Source organism: Pseudophryne corroboree, chromosome 4 (genome assembly GCF_028390025.1).
Source record: "Pseudophryne corroboree isolate aPseCor3 chromosome 4, aPseCor3.hap2, whole genome shotgun sequence".
Classification (NCBI taxonomy): domain Eukaryota; kingdom Metazoa; phylum Chordata; class Amphibia; order Anura; family Myobatrachidae; genus Pseudophryne; species Pseudophryne corroboree.
The window spans coordinates 540706309-540730604 of record NC_086447.1 but is presented as its reverse complement, the minus strand read 5'-3'; the positions used below and the strand labels follow the sequence as shown (position 1 = coordinate 540730604).

General features: G+C 44.3%; 1 protein-coding gene across 8 annotated transcripts in view; it reads left to right on the top strand.

Annotated features, from left to right (window-relative positions):
• LAMA2 (laminin subunit alpha 2) overlaps positions 1 to 24296 on the top strand; it is a 1276598-nt gene that overhangs the window by 328292 nt on the left and 924010 nt on the right. For all 8 annotated transcript variants that reach the window (XM_063917336.1, XM_063917337.1, XM_063917331.1 and 5 more), the window contains exon 4: positions 21563 to 21805. In XM_063917336.1, the coding sequence (XP_063773406.1) occupies positions 21563 to 21805 (243 nt within the window). The remainder of the gene's footprint in view (positions 1 to 21562; positions 21806 to 24296) is intronic.

The window sequence follows — 24296 nt, the reverse complement described above, 5'->3', positions numbered from 1 at the left end:
CATAAGACCATGTTCTTGTTGCGGAAACATAATTAAACTTGAGCACAGCTGCAGTTAATTCATAACCTATGAGGCATTTCTCGTGCATATCTCTTAAATCAAGGCCATCGTCTATTTACATTTTTAAAGTGTTTCTTCCATTTAGACTGTTAAAGGAAAAAAAAGGATTCCCAATTGATGTTCAAAGTGTTAAATAATAGATGTGACCATTATTCTATTTCATTTTGTTTATACCCTTTTCAGACAGAAATTCTGGCAATTACTTCAGTGCCGGGTCATGTTGCCGGGCTCTGTCTGTCACACAGAGAAGCAAATTACTGGGTCCAGAATTTCGACCCGGTAATTTGCAGAGCAAAATGGGTATTTTGTCTACGTGAAAGGATCAACCCGGGTCGTAATTCCCAGGTCTCCAACCCTGGTAAATTCCTCCTGGGAATTTCAACCCGGGTTGACCCTTTCACACAGAAAAAGGACCCATGTTTTTATGAAATTATCGGGTAGAACTGCTTCACCCGGTAATTTCATTTTCAGTGTGAAAGGGGTATTAATAATGAAAATGTGTCAAGTTATTCTAACTGCTGTGTATAATATACATCATTACATTATTATATTATGAACAAAAAGGGTAAAATGACTTATATTTACTTTTTTGTCAAGTCACATCTCTACACTATGATGGGCCATAACTATACACAGTAATAATTCCATTAATACTACAGTATATACTGTATTTTTTTGAGCTGAATGTATTTTGATTAGAGATGTACGGCTGGCACTTTTCGTGTTTTGGTTTTGGTTCTAATTCCACTTTCGTGTTTTGGCTTTAGATTGGTTTTGCCAAAATCACCCTTTCGTGTTATGGTTTTGGTTTTGAATCTAGATGATTTTTGAAAAAAACATAAAAACAGCTAAAATCACAGAATTTGGGGGTAATTTTGCACCTACGGTATTATTAACCTCAATAACAATCATTTCCACTCATTTCCAGTCTATTCTGAACACCTCAAACATCACAATATTGTTTTTAGGCTGAAAGGTTGCACCAACGTTGCTGGATGACTAAGCTAAGCGACACAAGTGGACAACACAAACACCTGGCCCATCTAGAAGTGGTACTGCAGTGTCAGACAGGAGGGCAGATATAAAAAAGGCCCCAAACAGCACATCATGCAAAGAAGAAAAAGAATTGCAATGAGATAGTTGTATGACTAAGCCAAGCGACACAAACAATTGGCCTAACTAGGCATGGCACTGCAGTGGCAGACAGGAGGGCAGATATAAAAAAAGGCCCCAAACAGCACACCATGCAAAGAAGAAAAAGAATTGCAATGAGGTAGTTGTATGACTAAGCCAAGCGACACAAACAATTGGCCCAACTAGGCATGGCACTGCAGTGGCAGACAGGAGGGCAGATATAAAAAAAGGCCCCAAACAGCACACCATGCAAAGAAGAAAAAGAATTGCAATGATGTAGTTGTATGACTAAGCCAAGCGACACAAACAATTGGCCCATCTAGGCGTGGCACTGCAGTGGCAGACAGGAGGGCAGATATAAAAAAAATGCCCCAAACAGCACAACATGCAAAGTAGAAAAAGAATTGCAATGAGGTAGTTGTTTGACTAAGCCAAACAACACAAACAATTGGCCCATCTAGGCATGGCACTGCAGTGGCAGACAGGAGGGTAGATATAAAAGAAGGCCCCTAACAGCACATGATGCAAAGAAGAAAAAAAGGTGCACTGAGGTTGCTGTATGACTAAGCTAAGCGACACAACCTCCTGGCCCATCTAGTAGTGTCACACAGTGGCTGAATGTTGAGAGTGGGCCACAATTGTTCGGTCCACTGACAGCATCTCCAGCATGCTCCAGTCACTTAAAAAAAATTTTTTTTGCAATTGGTGGACTTATACGGCAGTACCCCTGGACTCATACGGCAGTGTCACACAGCATGGCACTTTTCAAAAACTAGACCCCAAACAGCGCCTCATGCAAAGATGTCGAAGAGGTGCAATGAGGTAGCTGCATGACTAAGCCAAGCGACACAAACAATTCCAACTGGAATTATATGTCCAAATCACTGTAATTATACGTCCAAATCACTGGAATTAATTGGCAAATTCACTGTAATTAGTAATTACTGTATACGTCCAAATCGCTGGAATTAATTGGCAAGATCACTGGAATTAATAATTATACGTCCAAATCACTGTAATTAATTGGCAAAATCACTGTAATTATATGTCCAAATCACTGGAATTAATTGGCAGGATCACTGTAATTAGTAATTATTTGTCCAAATTACTGGAATTAATTGGCAAGATCACTGTAATTAATAAATATATGTCCAAATCACTGGAATTTTATTGGCAAAATCACTGTAATTATACATCCAAATCACTGGAATTAATTGGCAAGATCACTGTAATTAATGATTATACGTCCAAATTACTGGAATTAAATGGCAAAATCTCACTGTCGCCTGCCTAGTGAAGTGGAATCTAGATGGGATTTGATACCGGGGACACAATACTTCTATCAATTGTCTAAATCCCTCTGCACTAATGGCGGATACTGGATGCACGTCTAACACCAACATAAGTGTCAAAGCCTCATTTATGAGGGCTTCCATCATCATGTGAAGCTGAACCACTAGTCATGAACATAGGCCAGGGCCTCAGCCGTTCCTTGCCACTCCGTGTCGTAAATGGCATATTGGCAAGTTTACATTTCTCCTCAGACCATTTAAATTTCTTTTTTGGGGGCTTTTCACTGAACTTTGACTTTTTGGATTTTACATGCCCTCTACTATCACATTGGGCATCGTCCTTGGCAGACGATGATGGTATTTCATCGTTTATGTCATGGCTAGTGGCAGCAGCTTCAGCACTAGGAGGAAGTGGTTCTTGATCTTTCCCTATTTTATCCTCCACATTTTTATTCTCCATTATGTTTCTGGAGTTCTATAACACAATATACGTCACAGGAATGACTGATGGCTCATGGCCAGGACACTACCACTAGTCTGATGCAGCACAACACAGCAACACTGTTAGGGACTTGTTGTTGTTAGTATTATTATTATTATTATTATTATTATTATACTGTAGCAGTGGACATATAGCAGCAGCGTATACCACTGTGACTGCCTGGTCACTGGAATGACTGATGGCCAGGACACTACCACTGGTCTGATGCAGCACAACACAGCAACACTGTAAGGGACTTATTATACAGCAGCACTGGACATATGGCAGCAGAGGACACCACCACTGTGAATGGTCACTGGACTGACTGATGCACAGGACATTAGCACTGGTCTGATGCAGGACAACACAGATAATTATACAGCAGCACTGGTCATATGGCAGCAGATTACACCACCACTGTGACTGGTCACTGGACTCACTGATGCCCAGGACACTACCACTGGTCTGATGCAGGATAACACAGCAACACTGTAAGGGACTTATTATACAGCAGCACCGGACATATGGCAGCAAAAGACACCACCACTGTGACTGATGCAGCACAACACAGCACCACTGGACAGCACTGGACATATGGCAGCAGAGGACACCACCACTGTGACTGATGCAGCACAACACAGCACCACTGGACTGATGCAGCACAACACACCACCACTGAACTGATGCAGCACAACACAGCACCACTGGACAGCACTGGACATATGGCAGCAGAGGACACAAGCACTGTGACTGGACAGATTCAGCACAAGCCACGGACACTGAGAGAACGGAGACACATCCTCTCTGTACACTCTCCAATGCTGGAGTGAAAATGGTGGGGACGCGTGGCTCCTTATATGGAATCCAAATCCCGCGAGAATCCGACAGCGGGATGATGACGTTTTGCCTCGTTCTGGTTTCGGAGTCAGGCGGGAAAACCCGAGCCTTGCTCGGAACCGGACTCGAATGGTGAAGTTCGGTACGGTTTGGTTCTCTGAGACCAGAACCCGCTCATATCTAATTTTTTTTTTGTATAATCTGTTTTTATTTAAGTACAACATAGCAGTATAAAGATTGCATCACATTTTGACAGATAAGGGGAAAAGTCTTCAGGGTACAAACGAAGGTCTAATACATCATTGCCTTGAAGAGTAGAGAGGCATAACATCCCCATTGCTGGGGGGTTAGTATAGGCATTAGCGTAAGTAAGTGTTTACATGGCATTCGTCTGGTATCCCTTCGTCCTCCATCCATACTATATTTTAGTTGCAATCTCTGATGGCATTGTATAGAAACTATAGAGGTAGGAGAGGGGAGAAATGGGAGGAATGGTAGAGAGAAAACAGAGTGTGACCAAACTAGGGGGGGACAGTTGAGTTGTCGAGGGGGGTGGGGTGCAGACTATTCGTCCGATCAATTGTGCGTTGAGATCATTTGGCAGCATAGACATAGTCCTTGTAGTCCTTAGAGGACACATACTCTATCCAGGGCATCCACATGGCCATGAACTCCGATAGTTTATCTCTGGAGACCAAGAGAATGTTTTCCATATTCATGTAATGATTAATTCTTTAAACCATAGTTTCCTAGTGGGTGGGAGTTGTGATCTCCATAGTGTGGGGATGATCGCCCTCGCTGCATTAGACAGGTGCCGGAGCAGCGACGTGTTATGTTGAGCCAGAGAGATAGAGGAATGGGAGAGTAGCCAGAAGGCTGGGTCTGTGGGGACAGGTGTATGAAGTATACCTTGGGAAGTGGATATAATATCCTTCCAGAATGGTTTTAGTAGGGGACAATCCCACCAGATATGCATCAAGGTGCCTGTAGCGCCGTGGCATCTCCAGCATCTGTCAGGTACTCCAGGGTACATGAAGTGGAGGAGAGAGGGATGCCTATACCATCTCATTAAGAGCTTGTATTGGGTTTCCCTAACTTGTATGCAGACTGAGCTTTTGTGGGATTTAAGAAAGATCATCTGCCAGTCTTTATCTGTCAGGGAGATCCCGAGGTCTCTTTCCCAGGCCAGTTTAAAGGGTACGGGTGTCTGGGCGTTTGGGGTCTGTAGTAGTTTATAAAGTGAGGAGATAGCATGCTGGGGGGGGCTTGTGGCGACACACATCCTCTCAAACTGTGTTAGCTCGCGTGAGGCTCGGAGATACCTATGCTCCGAATGCAAAAAGTGTCTGAGCTGTAGGTACTTCCAAAAGTCACGTTGTGGAACTTCCCATTTTAGCCGTATGTCTGAGAATTGCTTGACTCCTGTGGAGGTGGTCATCTGACCCACTCTAAAGAGGCCCTCGAAGGCCCATTCGCGGAAGTGAGAGGGGGTCAAACCGGGCTGGAAGTCGGGGTTTGCTAAAAAAGAGGTCAATGGGCCAAAATCGGAAGAGAGGAAGGGCCAGCGGCGCGCCTTTTTCCAAAACAATAGGGTCGCCGTGATGGTTGGGAGGGGGAAGGGGGTTTAGGCAGGGACGGGAGCCAGGGAAAGATCTCTGGGAATTGTTGCATATATAGCCCCTCTATATCCACCCATTGCTTCGTTTCCCGACTCCTCGTCCAGTCCAGGACCCTATTGAGCATTATTGCCCAATAGTAGCCTTTGACGTCAGGTAATTGGAAACCACCGTTTCGGGTGGAGCGGATCATAATGGTTCGGCTTATTCTTGGTCTTCTCCGCGACCAGATAAATTGTTGTATTAACAGTTGGATGGATCTGAACCAGAAGTCCGGAATCTGTATGGGGAGGGTCTGCAATTTGTAGAGTAGCTTGGGGAGGGTATTCATCTTTACAACGCTCACCCTTCCCAGCCAAGAGAGTGGTTTGAGGTACCATCTGCTATAGTCAGCCCTGAGTGTTCTAAGGAGGGGGGTGAAGTTTAAGGTATATAAGTGGGATAGGTCATTTGGCAACTGTATTCCCAGGTAAGACAGATGAGAAGTGTTCCAATTAAAGGGGAAGGAACTTTTAAGTTTGGCTACGGTTTCAGGTGGAGAGGAGATATTCAAGGCGCATGATTTGGACATATTGATTTTGAAGTTGGAGAGTGAACCAAAGTGGGAGAGCTCTCGCATAAAGTGGGGGAGGGAGGAGGTCGGGTGCGTTATTGTGGCTAGCAGGTCATCCGCGAATAGGGAAAGTTTGTGTTCTGTATCGCCAATCGTCAAGCCCGTAACACCGTCATTGGCCCTGATGGCTATAGCGAAAGCCTCGATACAGAGAACAAATAGTAGAGGGGATAGTGGGCATCCTTGTCGTGTCCCATTACCTATGGGGAAAGGGTCAGACAATGATCCGTTTACTCGTACCCGTGCTGTAGGGGATCTATAGAGGCTCATTATCCTGTTAAACATCTGGGAACCCAGTCCAATATGCTCCAGCACAGACCTCATAAAGCCCCAGCCAACTCGATCAAAAGCCTTTTCGGCGTCAGTGGACAATAACACTGTGGGCTGGCTGCCCCGGGACGCGATATGAATCAAGCTCAATACCTTGGTGGTATTATCTTTGGCCTCGCGGCCCGGGACGAACCCCACCTGGTCGCTATGGATCAAGGAGGGCAAGAATGTGTTCAGTCTGATTGCCATTAATTTCGCAAAAAGCTTAACATCAACGTTTAGGAGCGATATGGGTCTGTAGCTGGAGCACACCGAGGGGTCCTTGCCAGGCTTAGGCAGCACGGAGATATGCGCCTCCAAGGATTGTTTGGAGAAGTGAGTTTTTGTGGATATTGAGTTAAAGGCCTGGAGGAGGTAAGGGGATGTGAGGTCCCTGAATTGTTTATAATAGGTGAGAGTGAAGCCATCTGGTCCTGGGCTCTTACCAGTCGGGGTCATGGCCAGGGCATTCTCCAATTCTTGTTGGGTGAAGGGTAGTTCCAAAGTCTCTCTGTCCAAAAGGGACAGGACGGGGTAGGACACCTTTTCTAGGTACGCCTTTGCCTGTGCTAAATCGCACGGAGAGGCGGCATTATCCGGTCGATTTTCTAGATTATATAATAGGGAGTAGTACTGTTTGAAGCTTGCCGCAATTTCTGGGGTTTTGAATCGGAGGTTGTTCCCAAGATCTTTTACATTGTTGATAAACAGGGAGGTACGCTGGGCTTTGAGGGCTTGGGCCAAAAGGCGTCCAGGTTTGTTACCCCACTGGTAGTATTTAGAGTTACATTTTCGGACAGATAGTTGGATACTGTCAGTAAGGGTTTTCTTTATTTGGGCCCGTGTATCTAGAAGAGTTAGGTAATCAGACTCCGATAGGGTTGATTTGTGTAGGGACTCAAGGTAGTGTAGTTGGTCTAATAGTTTGGTGAATAGTGCTGACTTCTGTTTCTTCACAAATGTCCCCAACTGTATGAGTTTGCCTCGTATGGTGCATTTGTGTGCTTCCCATAGGGTGATTTTTGAGATATCTTCTGTGTCATTAATGGAGAAGAATTCAGCCAGGGCTTTTTCTATTTCGCCCCTGCAGTACTGGTCTTGCAACAGTGATTCATTGAGACGCCAGGTCCATTGGCCTGGGGTCGTCTGCGGGGTCGAGAGCGTCAAGTATACAGGGGCATGATCGGACCAGGTTATCGGGCCTATGTAGGAGTCTATCAATAAGGGGAGATGTCTGTGATCTAGAAATAAATAGTCGAGGCGGGAATATACTTTGTGTGGAGGGGAGTAGAAGGAGTAGTCTCTAGTTGAGGGGTGAAGAACCCGCCAGGAGTCGGCCATTTGGAGGTCATGGAACAGTCGTCTAACCTGTCGGTATTGGCGCTGTGAGGTCCGGGGGGCGTTGGATGATGAGTCCAGTGATGGATCCATTATCCAATTCAGGTCTCCTCCGAGAACGGTCACACCTGAAGGGAGTGGTTCAATTCGGGAGAGTGCATTGCGGAAGAATGGGACCTGATCCTTGTTTGGGGCGTAAATTGCAATAAATGTGTATGGACAGGAGCCTATTTTACAACGCACCATCAGAAGACGGCCCGGGACCAGTTTATGGACTGACACATCTGACAGCTGGAGGGTCCTGGAGAACACTATCGCCACACCCTTTGATTTAGAGTCTGGGTTGTTATTGTAATAAGCCTGAGGGTAACGGTAGTTAGTCAAAGGGGGGTTCTTAGCTGAAATTTTAAAGTGTGTCTCCTGGACCATTGCAACATCTACTCTATCTGCCCATAGGGACCTCAAAAGGGATGATCTTTTCTCCGGTACATTAAGACCCTTCGCATTGATTGAGGCGACTTTAATTTTGCCTGCGGACGTCATGGGGGATAAGTGTTATGGTGGAATGCGTTGAGTCCAGAATGGTCAGGGAAAGAGAGGAAAGAGGGATAGGAAAGAAGAAAAGGGGGACAGAGCATGGAAAAGAAAAGATCAATGAGAACATTCAAAAAATAGTCAGAAAAAACCCGCATTGGGATAACCATTCCGTCTAAGGGTTGGGTATCCAAAAGACTAAACAGCCAGGGGCGGGTGTGGGGCGAGCAAGGGAGCCACCGCCGAAGGCATAAGGAAAATGAGAGAAGACATCGCATTAAGCAAAATACTTACATAAGCTGAACTGAGTGTATATAATAAACTATAAACCTTATACCTCGTCAACAAGAGGAAATCTTCAAATAATGAGAACTGTAGTAAGTCTCGTATTAATTGAACAGAGAATAGTAACATTAATCAATGACCCGAAACATGTGGGGGAAGTGAGGCCGGAACCTCTGTTACAGTCGGGAGTCACATGAAGGTTCTTCAGTATTAATGGGATTGCGTTGCAATCCATGAACCGTCATACTTTGTAACCTGTAATAACATTCAAAGTGGGACTTGGACAAACAGAGGGTCTAGATTAACCGTTCAGGAGACAGGTGATTCCTTGTTGGGAGAAGGACTGTTAGCGCCCTTTCCTCCACCTCTTCGCACCACCTGCCAAGGCGGTCCCAGGTTCAGGGGTTGGAGGGATGGCAGCTCTGGGATAGGGAAGTCCCAATCGCGTAGGTCGGGTTTTGGTATGCCATGTCCCGTGCAGAACTCTGGGAGGTCCGAGTAGGAGTTGAGAGTATGGGTTTTTCCAGATGAGGAGACCTGTAGGCTGAAGGGGAAGCCCCACCGGTATTTCAACTGACGTTTGCGGAATTCTTCCGTCAGGGGTTTAAGAGCTTTTCGTTGTTGCAGTGTGTGCCAGGACAGGTCTTGGTAAATTTGTATCACGGAGCCGTTGAAGTCCACCCCATCAAGTTGGCGGACTTTGCGCATGATATCCTCTTTTTGGGAGAAATAATGCAATCTGCATATGACATCACGAGGTCTATCCGTGGAGAGGCCCCTTGGTTTCAGGGCACGATGCGCCCTGTCGAAGGTGATGTTATCATTGGGGTCGTTGCCCAGGATCTCGTTGAAGATCTTCGTAAGGGCGTCGATCAGCCCCGCTGGAGGGACCTCTTCCGGTAAGCCCCGTACGCGGATATTATTCCGTCTCCCTCTGTTGTCCAAATCTGTCAACCTCAGCTGTAGGGAGCGGATCTCCGATGATTGGGTTTCGATAACAGTCGTCAGTGATTTCAAAAATGTATCTGAGGAGGTTTGGTGGTCTTCTAGGCTTGATACCCGTTCAGATATGTGTGTAATGTCCTGTCTCATGGCAGCTAGCTCACGTCTCACCGTATCTTGTAAATCTTGTTTAGTGGGTAGGGTCTTCATGTAAGCCAATATGTCTTGCAGATCCTTGCTACCCGATGAAAGCGCTTGCGGTGTATCCGCGTTTGGGGGAGATGGGTGGTGGGCCGGTGAAAGTGATGGGGGTGCTGCTGCACGGGGATTATCAGTTGGAGCGGGAGAGGTAGGTTGTAGAAAGGGCCTCATTGCAGATTGCGACATGTTCCCCCGGAGAGTCGGTTTGCCTGTCTTCTGAGAAGATTTCTTATTCTTGGGCATCGCTTGAGTAGCTTGATTTCCCTATGTCGAGTTGACGAGATAGCACATAATCACATGTTTATCAGGTAAGTGCCTTCAGCGGTATGGTTCCCCGTGGGTTGGCTTCAGCATCGATGGTCGCGGCAGTTATCTCAGGTGCATTTCTTATAACGTCGCAGGCTCTGAGATGTCGAGGTGGGACCATTTAGTATCTTTTATATAAGCTGAGATATTTTCCACCAGTAAATTACTTCAGGTAACCACTGGGGGGAGCCCTTGGCATGGGTTTGGTTATGGAGCCAGTGGTTTGATGAACCCTGGTGCCTGCAATGTATCTAAGTGGAGTCTCTGGATTCTAGATGAGGGCTAGGCCGTAGCCTGTAGGAGGGAGGTGAGGATCTCTTCTAACTCTAAAGTCCGACCGCGGAGGCAGAGGAGTGGTGAAACCCCTTTAGCAGCTAGACGGGGGTGAGATGGTGAGGGGAGTGTGCTGACGCGTGTCCGGCGGGGCCGCGAGGCAGCGGTCCCCAGCTAGGGCTAGTATCTGGGATTGCAGCGGGTCCCGGGGTCTGTGCGGCGTGTGGCAGGAGAGGGTGACATGTCTCCCCCTGAAGATGATCCGGCGGCCGAGCGGTCAGGGCGGGTAAAGTCTCCGCATCTCGGAGCTGCGGGCGGGAAGCAGCGGTTCAGTGTGGGCAGTTGGTGTGGCGATCGCGGGGCTGGCTCCGGTTATGGAGCAGACTCACCGCTGCAGGTAGGGTCCGTCACTGGGTCCTATGTGCTGGTCCCGATGGATGCAGGGAGGGAGGGAGGCCCGGTCTCAGCGGGGTGCCCGTGTGCGCCGTGCGGGTTCCTCCGGCTTCCGTTTCACTCCAGGCCCCGGTTTCCGTCCGGGGAGGTAGGCCGCAGTCCGCAGGAGCGCTTAAAAGCTCTCCCCGACTCCGCGGGCTCCCCAGATGTCGGCAGCAGGGTCAGGAAAGCTTATGGGGTGTTTTGTGGCTTGATAGGGGTGTTGAAGTAGGGGGTAAGGAGGCTTTATATGTGCCGTTTAGGGAGAGCTGTGGTGTTGCACTTCTGCTCAGGTTGCCAGCCAAGCCACGCCCCCCATATCTAATTTTTATATGTGTCAGACTCAATATATAAACATACATATGCTTTTTCTGCATACATCTTTTTCAACACAAATTTGGTGTATCCAATTTAAAGGAGCCCAACACACCTACAATTGTGTATTTTGGGACAACATTCAGAGGTAAATTTGTAACTGTTCAGACCATGATGCAATCTACAGACTGCAAATAAATACTGTATAAGGCAAGACAGTGTTAGAGAGACAGGATCCAGAGTAGCAAGAGCATGAAAATTCTAGTATATGAACGCTATAACCATGATGGCATTTCTGTGATATGTGACTTATGTAGCTGGCATGGCGCCAGTGAGAATTAAGGAATTTACTATACTGTAAATTACATTTCTGACATATACAGAAACACAATTTAGACAACTGTATAAAGAAAGGATATGACGCTTTCTAGTAGAGTCTGGTCCTCTGTGTAGGGTTTTGGCTTACCCTCTGTGTCATCCCTCCTCTGGCTCCCATGCCTTCTAAGGACAAAATGTGTAGGCTCACACCCAATAGTTTTTTTTACTCCATAGCAGTTTGGGGTTATTCCATCAAAAGCTGTGGGCTAGTGCCTTCCCCTTGTCCCATGATCCCTATTTTTAAAAATCCAAGCCTTCCTCCAGGCTGCATGCCTCAGGATTTTCAGGACTTCACTTGAATCTTTTACACTCCGTCAATCCTCTACGAATGTACTTGTCACCATGATTTTTGTGAAGATTACCTTCTCTGGATCTACAATCAAAGATCCACAAGAACTGCATGGGAGTGAGATTTTGGTGAGGTCCCAGATGTGGAGGAGTGGACAGAACGCATGGAGAACACCTCCATGAGCTCCATATGTACAGTATGAAAAGAAAAGATAACAGCTATAAGCTATTATTCCATTGTTAATATTTTGGAATTTTCTCCAGACATCCTGCATTCATGTTGAAAAGGTTTTAATATGAACATCACCTTTCTTCAAATTTGGGGGCAATTCCTTACGCTTTTATCTCTATGGCAAGACATAAGGAGTTTGCAAATTTAAATATTGGCATCCCACTTTCTCTCAAATACTTCCTCCTCCCCCTGAATGCCCCTAGTGCTACTCCTTATCGAGTCAAATTCATTGAACACATTCTCTCTACTGTCACTTGTCTATTTGTGACCTCTTAATAGAAACATTTTTTTCCCCCAGCCAGCCATTCAATAAAATCTAAGTTATGGGATAATTATCAACAGGAGTTCAGGACAAGCATCCTAAATAATTCTACCAAATCACTTCTGAAAATATGGTAATCATGGGCTCAATATAGTAACAATCAGATTCCTTTCTTTTGGCCGTAGACAGATTCATATTTGAATGGTTATTTGTCTTCCTTTTTTTGTTTTTTTTGTTTATTGCACAAGCTAAGCCCTCTTGGATTACTCCATTCTCCCTCCCCTTCTTCTTGCAGTGTGCCACTTCTCTCCCCTCCTTCCTTTTCCTCTTGTATTTTTTAAAAACCTGGTTCCATCCTTTTCCTTAGTAAATCGTGTTTCTGTTAGTCCTGTGACTATGCCTTATTGTTTGCATTGCTTTTATTTATTGCTGATACTGAATCTTGAAAATAACAATAATAATAAAAAGACAGAGATGACAGAAAAACCCACAACTGCATTCAGTACAAATACAAAAATAAGAAGTAGCCTGCTGTTACTAGCAATACAGAGGACTAAAAGCCTTAGATAAAACTGCACAACATATGCACCCCCTGTACAGTCGGTGCTGATTTATGAAACACTTCTTTAAAGAACTGTTTTGGAGCAGCAAACATCATTACTACTACTGTATATATTCTGCTGTATTCCCATGAGATGCAAGCATACTGTATGCACTGTTACTTTACTCTATAAATAAAATCTAACATGTGTAATGCACAGGGCTGTTTCTAGCCAATTTGGCTCCCAGTGCGAGATTTAAAAATGCGTCCCCCCCATGACATAAAAAATGTGCCCCCCCCCCCACACACACACACGCACCTAGATAAAAAAAAAAAAAACTTGCGCGCGCACCCGGCAAGGGGGCGTGGCCTCATATATATGGGTGTGGCCTCATCTGAAAAGACTACCTCACAATCCAGTTTTTGACCCTGCTCCAACAGATCACGACCACCACAGGAAAAAAAAATTCTACCATATTAAGCCCCACACAGTAATGCCCCCTGCACCATATTATGCCACACACCGCAATGCCATTGATACATTAAATCCCCACACTATGGCAGGCAAGAGTCCCCATTTCACACATTACGGCAGGTGTCCCCATTTTACACATTGAGAGAGAGAGAGAGAGAGAGAATACTCACAGAGGCGATTACCGCTCTTCGGCCCGCCTCACCAGTCGCTCCTCGCGCCGGCCTTTCCCTCTTCCTAACTTGAATCCCCCTCTGTACTCCGCTGGGGGGGGGGGAGTTTCGCGGAGTGACGGGGTTGTGTCGTGACGTAACGAAGCAACCGCGTCATTCCGTGAAACTCCACCCCCCGAGCGGATTACTAGGGGAGAAATAGGAGGGGGAAGCAGGGAGCCACAGTTAGTGCCGCGGCGGGCGCCCAGTGCGGTTGCACTGCTCGCCTGCCCCAAGAAACGGCCCTGGTAATGCATCCCCAAGGAAGCCTCTGCTAAGCTAAGTAACAGTAAGTAAAGTCAGAGCTCTGTCCCAGAAACTTGGGCATCACTGTTGGTGTAGTGGTTGGCGTGACTGCCTAACAGCACTGAGGTCTTGGGTTTGATTCTCAGCAAATCCCTTACTGTACATGTGTAGGGAATATAGATTGTAATCTCCAATGGGACAAGGGCTGATGTGGATGGCCAAAATATTCTCTGTAAAGTGCTGCTGACTGTGTCTGCTATGAATAATAATAATAATAATTATAATAATAATAATAATAATTATAATAATAATTATTATTATTGTGTATTGTATTTATATGGCACACAAACAGTCCGCAGTGCCTTACAGAGTACAATACATAAACAGAAACAGTATAAACAAAACAAGAATAAAGTGACTTACAGTAGAGAATATTGCAGGACATGGTTAAGGTATGTAAACTTTACTGCAGCAGCAAATATAATACCCAAATGAGTAGTGGGGCAGCAAAACACAAATATTTGGCGCAATTGTTGGTAGGGATGTCTGAACTTGTTCCCTCTGAACTTTTCTGATCCGAGGGAATCTGAGCGGCGGCTTGGGTCTTCCCGCCGTGCTCGGATTCCAAATTGAGGCAAAACCTCATCATCCCAGCATCGGATTCTCACGGGTTTTGGATACAACATAAGGACCCTGCAGCTGTGACTCAATGCCATTTCACAGCAGATGCCAGAGAGGGAGCACATCCACTAGACTGTCAGGGTATTATTATTATTATTATTATTATTAATTAATTGCAAACACTGCACACAGCCCAGAGCTCCTCCTAAGGGCAGCATTATTTATTTTTATTTTAATGCCATTATTATATTAATTAACCCTTTATTGGTGCACACTGGTGCATGCCGCCAAAACTATAAGCGCAATGATTTGCAGCAGTTTGTAAAAAAATGAAATATAAAAACCCCCCAAAAATGAAAAATACTAAAATAATAACAAATCTTGTGTGTTTTCAGGGCCAGGCCATGCCCCAAAACATTCATATTTAAAAGCACATTGACTCATCCATGGTGGGAGTTGTCATTTCTGAGAAAAATAAAAACTTTTTTTTAAAACATGTGTGGTGTAGGTGCTTTACCCCACTGCCTTTGCATAATATGAGAATGATTCCACAGGCCATACCCCACAGCCTTCACATAATAAAATCACTATGACTCTGCTGGCTGTACCCCACTGTGTTCACATATTATATAAGTACTTCGACTTTACAAACCGTACTCCACTGCATATTATAAGCACTGTCAGTCTGCAGTGTGAGTTATCATTATTATAATCACTGTCAGTCTACAGTGTGAGTTGTCATTATTATAAGCACTGTCAGTCTGCAGAGTGAGTTGTCATTCACAATAAAATTAAAATATATAAATACAATCAAAACATTTTTTGGTACACCTGATGTGTGGTGTAAGTGACTCTGCAGTCTGTACCCCACTGTGTTCACCCAGGGCAGTCATCAGGGGGAGACTGTTGGGACTGGAGTCCTGGGCCCTGACAACTGAGAGGGCTTGTCTGCCAGCAGAGTTAATCTTTCCACTCACCCAGCACAAGATGCTAGCGCTGGCCACAGAGTGACATCATCACACATCTATGTCTATGCCCCCTCCCCACTCTGTGTCTCTGCTTTTCCATACCTGTGTCCATATATCTTTCTGCCACCTCCCCATAAAGAGGCAGAATGTCTCTGCTCCCCCATGTCTGTGTCTCTGCCTCCACCCCACATCTATGTCACTTCCCCCCACCATATCTATGTATCTGCTCCCTTCCCATAACTGTGTCTCTGCCCCCCATGTCTGTGTCTCTGCCCCCCATGTCTGTGTATCTACCCCTCCCCACATATGTGTCTCTGCACCCTCCTCACATATATGTCGCTGCCCTCCAGCATATCCAGCATATCTGTGTCTCTGTAACCCCTGGCTATGGGGGGAGGAATTGAAAGAGTTGGGGAGCCCTGCCTTTTCTTTTGTACAGGGCCCCATGATTTCTGATGGCAGTCCTGCGTTCACATAATATAGAAGTACTGTGAATCCACAGGCCGTACCCCACTGTGTTCACATATTATAAGCAAAGTCCGTCTACAGTGTGAGTTAACATAAATAAATAAATAAAATATATTTTTTTGTACAACTGGTCTTTGTTCATTGATATGGATAATGATCAGTCAAGAGAAGAACAGAAGTAGCAACAAAATACTAGAGTTGTAGCGGCTGTCAGTCATGATAGTACAGCATCTACTAAATGTGGTTTTGGGTGCAGAAAGTTTAGGATAGGACACCTAAAGTCAAATTTTTTACACTGTTAAAAAAAGGGGTAGAGGTGTCACCTTAAAGAGCAACAAATCAGTGCCCCCCAAAAAAAGTCTCAAACTGTGTGTTCACAAATCCCTGAGGAGAGCCTTGGGGTTTTCACTTTGGATATGTGTAAGTCTGACATTTCTCACACTGTCCTCGTTGAGAAGCCTTTTTCCTCCTTCCACAATTTCTTCACCATCTGCAAATGTGGGGAGCAGTTAAAAAAAAGATGGTGATGAGGAGATAATAGAAATTAAGGATGCAGGTGTGGAAATGTAACAGGATGAGGAGGACATTTGTGTACTACTACTATCTGACACTAATGAGGAGGATGAGGATCTTGATGATTTTTTTAGTGTAAGTCAGTCACCAGAGGCAGCAGTTCTTGCCAGTGATAAAAAAAAGCCATTGTGATGTCTGGACATAAGACTAAAAATGCTACATCTTGGGTGTGGAATTAAATCCTGACAATGTTTCTGAAGGCATCTGATCCATTTGTGAGGCCATAGTAGAGGTAGGGACATTAACCATCTAAATACCACCTTCATGTTACATCATTTGCGGTGAGTTCATGAAATTTATTTTACAAAATTATAATGAAATTAACACCCTCATCATCAACCTCCTCATTAATGATCAGAGGTAGTCCTCAAAAAAAAATGTTTTGTGGGGGCCCAAACAAACCAAGCACTTCAGCCACAAAAGTGGCAGTCCCTGTCGCTGACATGTTTGGTTTGTTAAACTATGCATGTTATTTTTAATATCCAAGATAAAACTGGGAAGGACTATCTTGCACCTCTTTTCTTTTCCTTATAGGCTGAATTTTTGGGGGGCATTAGGGACAGTCTTTGCATTACTAATTTGCAACACATTTTCAAACAGATACACATGCTGTGTGTTTGTGCCACTACTTTGCTTCTTAGTTTAGCCAGACAGCCTTAGCCAATATTGATGAAGAATATTGTGAGCTGTGAGGTGGTCAAAAGTGGGTGGAAATGACTGAAAATTAATGTTATTGAGGTTAATAATACTATATGAACAAAAAAAAGGTCCCAAATGATGTGATATTAGCAGTTTTTATCAATTTGGAAAAAATAATAATAATACAGATCCAAAACCAAAACATGTGAGGGCGGATTTGGTTGACAAAACGAAAACATAAAGTTAATACAGGTCTAAAACCAAAACACAGGGTTCGGCATAAATCCCTAGTTGTTGATAGTAGGTAGAAGATGATGGTATAAGTGAGGAAATAAAAGCACATGGGGTACTGGGCCCTGCTCATGAGTGCTTACAATCTAAAGTAAAGTGCAAGACAGATAGGGGTGGCACAGAGGGGTAAGACAGCAAGCAAGGATCATGGAGTGGTGAGATAGAATGAGAGAAAGCTTTGATAAAGAAGTAGGTCTTAAAAGTCTGTTTGAAATTTTATAGAGCGAAAGAAACTGATAGGGAGAGGGAGCAAAATCTGTCCATATGATATATAGAAGTGATCAGCAATGGCAGGAAAGTAAGCAAGTCCTGTCATGACATTCAGTCATAAAGAGGTGATACTCAAATTCAAAGAATATTAAGCTTTACAAGCGAAGTCATATATATATATATATATATATATATATACAGAGGAAAGCAGGGAGCCATCTCATACTCCAACGAGGAGTTTTTATATACTAAAGGTCAATTTTCACAGATTTTTATTGATATAAAATCAATCTAAATTGATGTTGGGTTTCAAATGCTAAACACACAAATGTACATCATTTTCAATTGCTAAAAAATCCGCCTTTAGTAAATAAATCCCTAATAAAGGATACAGATACAGTAGCAGATGAGGGGGCACCGCACATAGCGCTGCAAGGTAGGGGGCACGGTTGGCGGCACTTTTAAATTATCTGTTTTACTTACTTTCACTTGCAGCTTCCCCTCTTTTTGAAGCCCAGAATCTCCTGACCACCCCTGTCTCATACCCTGACCACTTCTGTCGCTAATACGTATACAACATTTATGAACTCAACTTGAGATTTCTTTGTTGGCCCTCATTCCGAGTTGTTCGCTCGGTATTTTTCATCGCATCGCAGTGAAAATCCGCTTAGTACGCATGCGCAATGTTCGCACTGCGACTGCGCCAAGTAACTTTACTATGAAGATAGTATTTTTACTCACGGCTTTTTCTTCGCTCCGGCGATCGTAATGTGATTGACAGGAAATGGGTGTTACTGGGCGGATACACGGCGTTTCAGGGGCGTGTGGCTGAAAACGCTACCGTTTCCGGAAAAAACGCAGGAGTGGCCGGGGAAACGGTGGGAGTGCCTGGGCGAACGCTGGGTGTGTTTGTGACGTCAACCAGGAACGACAAGCACTGAAATGATCGCACAGGCAGAGTAAGTCTGGAGCTACTCTGAAACTGCTAACTCGTTTGTAATCGCAATATTGCGCGTACGTCGGTCGCAATTTTAAGAAGCTAAGATTCACTCCCAGTAGGCGGCGGCTTAGCGTGTGTAACTCTGCTACATTCGCCTTGCGAGCGAACAACTCGGAATGAGGGCCGTTATTCAGTCACACTGTCCTTTATTACATTTCAAAATGCTGAGATACCCGGAATCGAACCCATTGCCTGTGGCATTGTAATCAGACAATCTATTCACTGAGCTATCTGCTATTGCATAAAAAGGTAGATAATTCTAAGCTAGAGAATTCTATTTGAAGCTTACCTTGTACTTTGTGCAAAAATTATCAGCATTGTGGCAGAACAGATCTATGTAGTGTGTGACTGCAAGAGATTGGATGTGTGGCTGCACACTACATAGATCTGCTCAATTGCAATGCTGATATTATTTTTTTTTACAAAATACCAGTAGCTTCATATAGTGTCCATAGTTTTTATGTAGGATCAACTAGCTTAAGGAGTATGGTGTTTGATTAGAATTCAACAGGTTACAGGTTGGAATCCTGGGTATGGCAGTATATCAAAATCTGTTGTTTAATAAAGGGTATTGTAACTGAATACGAACAAGCTCTCAATTTAAGTGCATGAATGTGGTATAAGGAGGATTCGTGTCCAAATCCATTCTGTTGCAGTGGTCTATAAATGGTGGTCTATAAATGTCACAATTGTTGAGGGTTGTCCGGATAACATCTGACCCTACTGAATTGAAAGGAGCACTTGATGAAATGGGTAATAGATTTATCCATAGAGGATATGACAAATGTGAAATTGATGACGCTATCCTTGACTGTATGCAACGTAATAGGGAGGAGTTATTGCATCCCAAGGTGGACATTAAGAATGACAGTCGGCTAACATTTGTTTCCACCTATTCGGTGGCTTCGAGACATATAAAGAAGACGGTGCTACGTCATTGGCATATACTACAGGCGGACGAGACAATTGGTGATCTTTGTAAACAAACACCTATGTTCTGCTTTAAGAGGAGTAATAACATCAAGGACATAGTGGCAAAATTCGATATAGGACCCATTAAGGTTAAAAATTGGTTACAACCTAAGAATGGGGTGTTTAAATGCCATGGGTGTGTCAAATGCCAGTTCCTGTTACTGGGTGATTCGTTTGCTGATCCAATGACGAACACTAGATACAACATACGTCATTAACTAACCTGTGATAGCCGTATTGTCATTTATTTAATACAATGCCCTTGTTCTATGTTCTACGTGGGAAAAACAATAAGGACTCTCAGGGAGAGAATTGCTTTACATCGTTCATCAATTAAAAAAGCGTTAGTCAAAATGGATGCAAACACACCACCAGTCGCACGTCATTTTGCTCTACATAAACATTCTATAACAGACTTTCGTTGTTTGCCTATAGACTGTGCTCCCCCACTGAGGCATGGTGGTGATCGGAATAAGTTGCTACTCCAACGTGAGTGCTACTGGATAAATCGACTTAAATCAATTTATCTCATTGGGCTCAATGAGAAGCAAAGTCTGTCATGTTACTTGTAGTTCCCCTTGCTTATAATTACTAGTATATTAACATCTTGTATTGTTGATCTGTTTGATTTGTGTAAGATCTATTTTTGTAGGGTATGTGGCTCTTATTATTATTTTTTTATTTTTATATATTTTTTTGAATTATTTTGTGACTATATTGTTTACACTGGCCGGCTGTATACCTTGGTCAATCACCAATTCTAACACCTTTACCCATAAAACACCAAATTGTAGTTCTTTAATGGCATTTTCTGTATACGTTACCATGACGACCGATTCCGTCGCGTCACTTCCGGTTTTGGAAGCGCGGTTGTTGGAGAATCTGGTAGAGTTTTTAAGTTTACGTTTGTGTCTATATATTTAGGGGATGTGTTAGTGTGCTTTCGTCACTATGAGTCCTGTTCTGATGACAATCTAGATGGTCTTGATCCCTGTTGCTTAGCAACGGGCTCCGTTACGTCACTTCCTGTTCCTGTGTAAGTTAGTGAGACAGGCTAATGGGCAATGATGTTTGCTTTTGATTGTGACGATTTTGCACTGCTGTTACACTACAGGTGAGTTGAATTTGGTGATTGTGGTGGGTATATAGCCGGCTATTGTATGTTTGGCAGGTTAATCCTTGACAAAGGTGCAATGGAGGCGCCGAAACAGCTGTCGGGTTCACTGCCACTCTGTTAGCAGGAGGATGCCTCTATGCATTTATGACCACCCTGGCATGATGAGTATACAATTATTTATGTGATCCTCTGCTATGTACTCCCTTTTGCATAGATTTTTTGCACGTTATGATGCTATGGAAACTTGGATGTTTTAAACAGTAAAAACACGATTTTTGCCGCAATCAGGAGGTGCTGGCTCTGCTTTCTTTTATGAATACAACCATTTGTGCCTTGCACTCCTCCCTGTGAACTTTTAATGTGTGCGGCTGGTTCTTTTAGCATATACTTTTATATATATATATATATAAAATACTATTCCACTGCACTCACCTGGTCGGGGTGCAACATGGTTTGTGACCACAGTGTTTAAATAGAAATCACAGGGGCTCTGCACTCGCTATATTAACTAACAATAATAATGAACAGTGGAGTTTTAGTTCATGATTGATCAATGCATTTATGCCTGCAGTCCCCAGCAAGGCACCCCACTATACTGTACTGCAGGTCCTACTCTGTTGCTCAAATAAATGATTTATAGATAGATAGATAGATAGATAGATAGATAGATAGATAGATAGATAGATAGATAGATAGATAGATAGATAGATATGGTCATATATATAAAATTGTTCCCTGATGTTAATTAGGTTATCTCTCATACACACACACACACACACACACACACACACACACACACACACACACACACACATATATAGATACTGTAGATAGATAAAGTATCCTGTATACGATATAAATGATGTGCAGCTGAATATTTGTTTAATATGCCTTTATGAGATAAGAGTTTACATACTGTCCGTGTTGGAACAACACCAATTGTACATATTTTTCTTTGTAAAATTGATATTTCCACTTGTTGATAACTTGGTTAGGTATTACACATAGTTAATCATTGTTATATATAATTTTGAAAGCTACTGTAAAAGTCAAACAGATCTTTAAATGTCTGAGCATAAAAAATTTTTTTTTTCCTTTCTGCAGGTTTTCCAGATTGCTTATGTTATCATAAAAGCTGCCAACACCCCACGGCCTGGAAACTGGATTTTACAGAGATCTATCGATGGTATTACTTACAAGCCGTGGCAGTATTATGCTCTCACCGACAGCGAGTGCCTGACCCGGTATAATATTATCCCACGAATTGGTACACCCTCATACACACAGGATGATGAAGTCATCTGCACATCTTATTATTCAAAGATTCACCCACTTGAAAATGGAGAGGTAAATTGTGCAATGAAGCAATAGCAAAGACTTGACAGCGGCAAAAGCTGACTTAACAGTGCTCTAACTGACAGGTTTTATTTCCCTGACAGCAGCACACTGCAGGCTGACAGTGCTCTCTGATTGCCTGTAACATAGCAGTGAAGGGGGTTGAATTGGGAAACACATTTACATTTCCACAGAGTAATGTTTTTGCACAAAGAAGACAGACAGAGCAGCAAAGGTGACTGGAAAAATCACCCAGAAGTTTAACCATGAAAAATAAAATGCATTACGTTATGTAGCAATGCTATCTACGGCAGCTGTGCTTCGTGATTGTTTAATAGTCTCATGGTAAAGTTGTTTACACACTTTACATGATATGCAAATGTGCAGAGTAAGAAATGGTTAGTATTGATAATTTTTTAAATGAGTAGAAATGTTCACCTGGGATTTAGCATTTACAGTACAGTTTATGAAATGTGCATTTTTATGTATTAAACTGCCTCTTTCAGTATAGTATATAGTATACTTAGTTTGCTGAAAAAGAGACTGCCTATATGCAGGGCATAGCTACACCTTTTGGGGCCGGGCCCCATAGCACAATTTCCACGGGGAAATTATATATATATATATATACACACACAGATGGAGCCATGCTACTTGAATTGAGAGCGTCTCCGACCGGGCGCGCATGCCCAGACATATATATATATATATAGGGTCCAAACTAGAGGCTGGCCACACCCATTAGCATGGACCCCTACCCCCTGCTACTGCATTACCCCGGTGAGCCCATTATGCACCAGTCCAACACTGAACTGAGTGATAGGTTGTTCTGAGACTGGACTTTCCACTAGGTCTGTGAGGCATGTGCCTATTGGTGACACTTGCTGGAGGGACAGCACAGCATGCTCACTTGCATGAGAGCCCTCCTAGGCTGATGGCCAGATGATTATTTTGTTTTTGTCATGTTTTATTTTGTAACTGGTGAGGGATATGGGTCAATGGTCAGTCAATTGTGATTGTAAGTGGGGGGAACGTGGTTGGTGCTGCTTTGACCCTAACATGAAGGTGGCTTCAGAGCCGTGTCTTGCAATGGGTGAGGCGTGCCTTCACATGGGGCACCTGCTGCGGCTCTTTGGTGGCTCCTGGTACTCCCCCTCCTCCCCATCATTACTACTCTGCTCAGGGGGTGAGATTTTGCGTAATGATGCATTTGCGTCGTGACATGAAACTCCACCCCCGAGTGGAGTATTAATGATGGGGTTGGAGAGGGAGCCAGCAGTGTTTAAAGTCGTCCTAGAGAGGTGGTGGAACTCCCCCCCCTCCCCCGGGACACATGCAAAAAGGGGCGTGGTCTCAAAAAGAAAGGGGCATGGTCACACAATAGTAATAATGCCCACAGTAGTAGCACCCCTAATACACATAATGCTGACAGTAGTAGCACCCTGTAATACACAATGTCCACAGTAGTAGTGCTCCTTATGCAATGTTCACTGTACTGGTAGTGCCCACAGTGGTAGTTCCCCTTATATAGAGCCCATGGTAGTGGTGCCTCCTATGCAATGCCCCCAGTAGTAGTGCCCCTTATGTCCCCAGGAGTGATGCCCTTTATGAAGTGCCCCCTTTACAATGCCCTCATTAGTAGTGCCCTCATTAGTAATGCACTTAATGGTAATGCTCCTGTGTAGTATTGGCCCCTGTCGTTATGCCCCCAGTAGAAATACCCCCAGTAGTAATGTCTCCAGTAGTAATGTGCCCCTGTAGTTATGCCCCCAGTAGTAATGCTACCCTGTAGTTATGCCCCCAGTAGTAATTCGCCCCTGTAGTTTAGCCCCATGTAGTTTGCCCCGGGTAGTTTGCCACAAGTAATAATGCCTTCAGTAGTTTAGCCCCTGTAGTTATGCCCCCAGTAGTAATGCGCCCCTGCAGTTATGCCCCCAGTAGTAATGCGCTCCTGCAGTTATGCCCTGAGTAGTAATGCGCCCCTGTAGTTATGCCCCAAGTAGTAATGTGCCCATGTAGTTTTTCCCCATGTAGTTTCCCCAAGTAGTTTGCCCCAAGTAGTAATGCCCCCAGTAATTTAGCCCCCAGTAGTAATGCCCCCTTGTAGTTTAGCCCCCAGTAGTAATGCCCCCCTGTAGTTTGCCCTCTTGTAGTTTAGCCCCCCTGTAGTTATTCCCCCAGTAGTAGTCACACATGTTTAAAAAAAAATCCCACCATACTTACGAAGCCCTGCTCCCGCGTCCGACCGCTGTGATCTTCCTGGCGTCCGGCTCCCCAGCACTATGAGAGAGACGTCTCTCTCATAGCGCGCACTGACAGAGTTGGGAGCCGGAAGCCGGAGCTCAGTAGTGAGCTACTGCCGCCGGCTTCTGCTGTGCAGGGAGAGCCGGGCGTTGCTGATAACACAATCTCAGCGGGTTCCTGGCATCTCCCTGCAGGGTCAGCACATATCGGGTTAGGTGAGCTGGAGGAGGCGGAACTGCATTCTGTCTCCAAGTGGAAC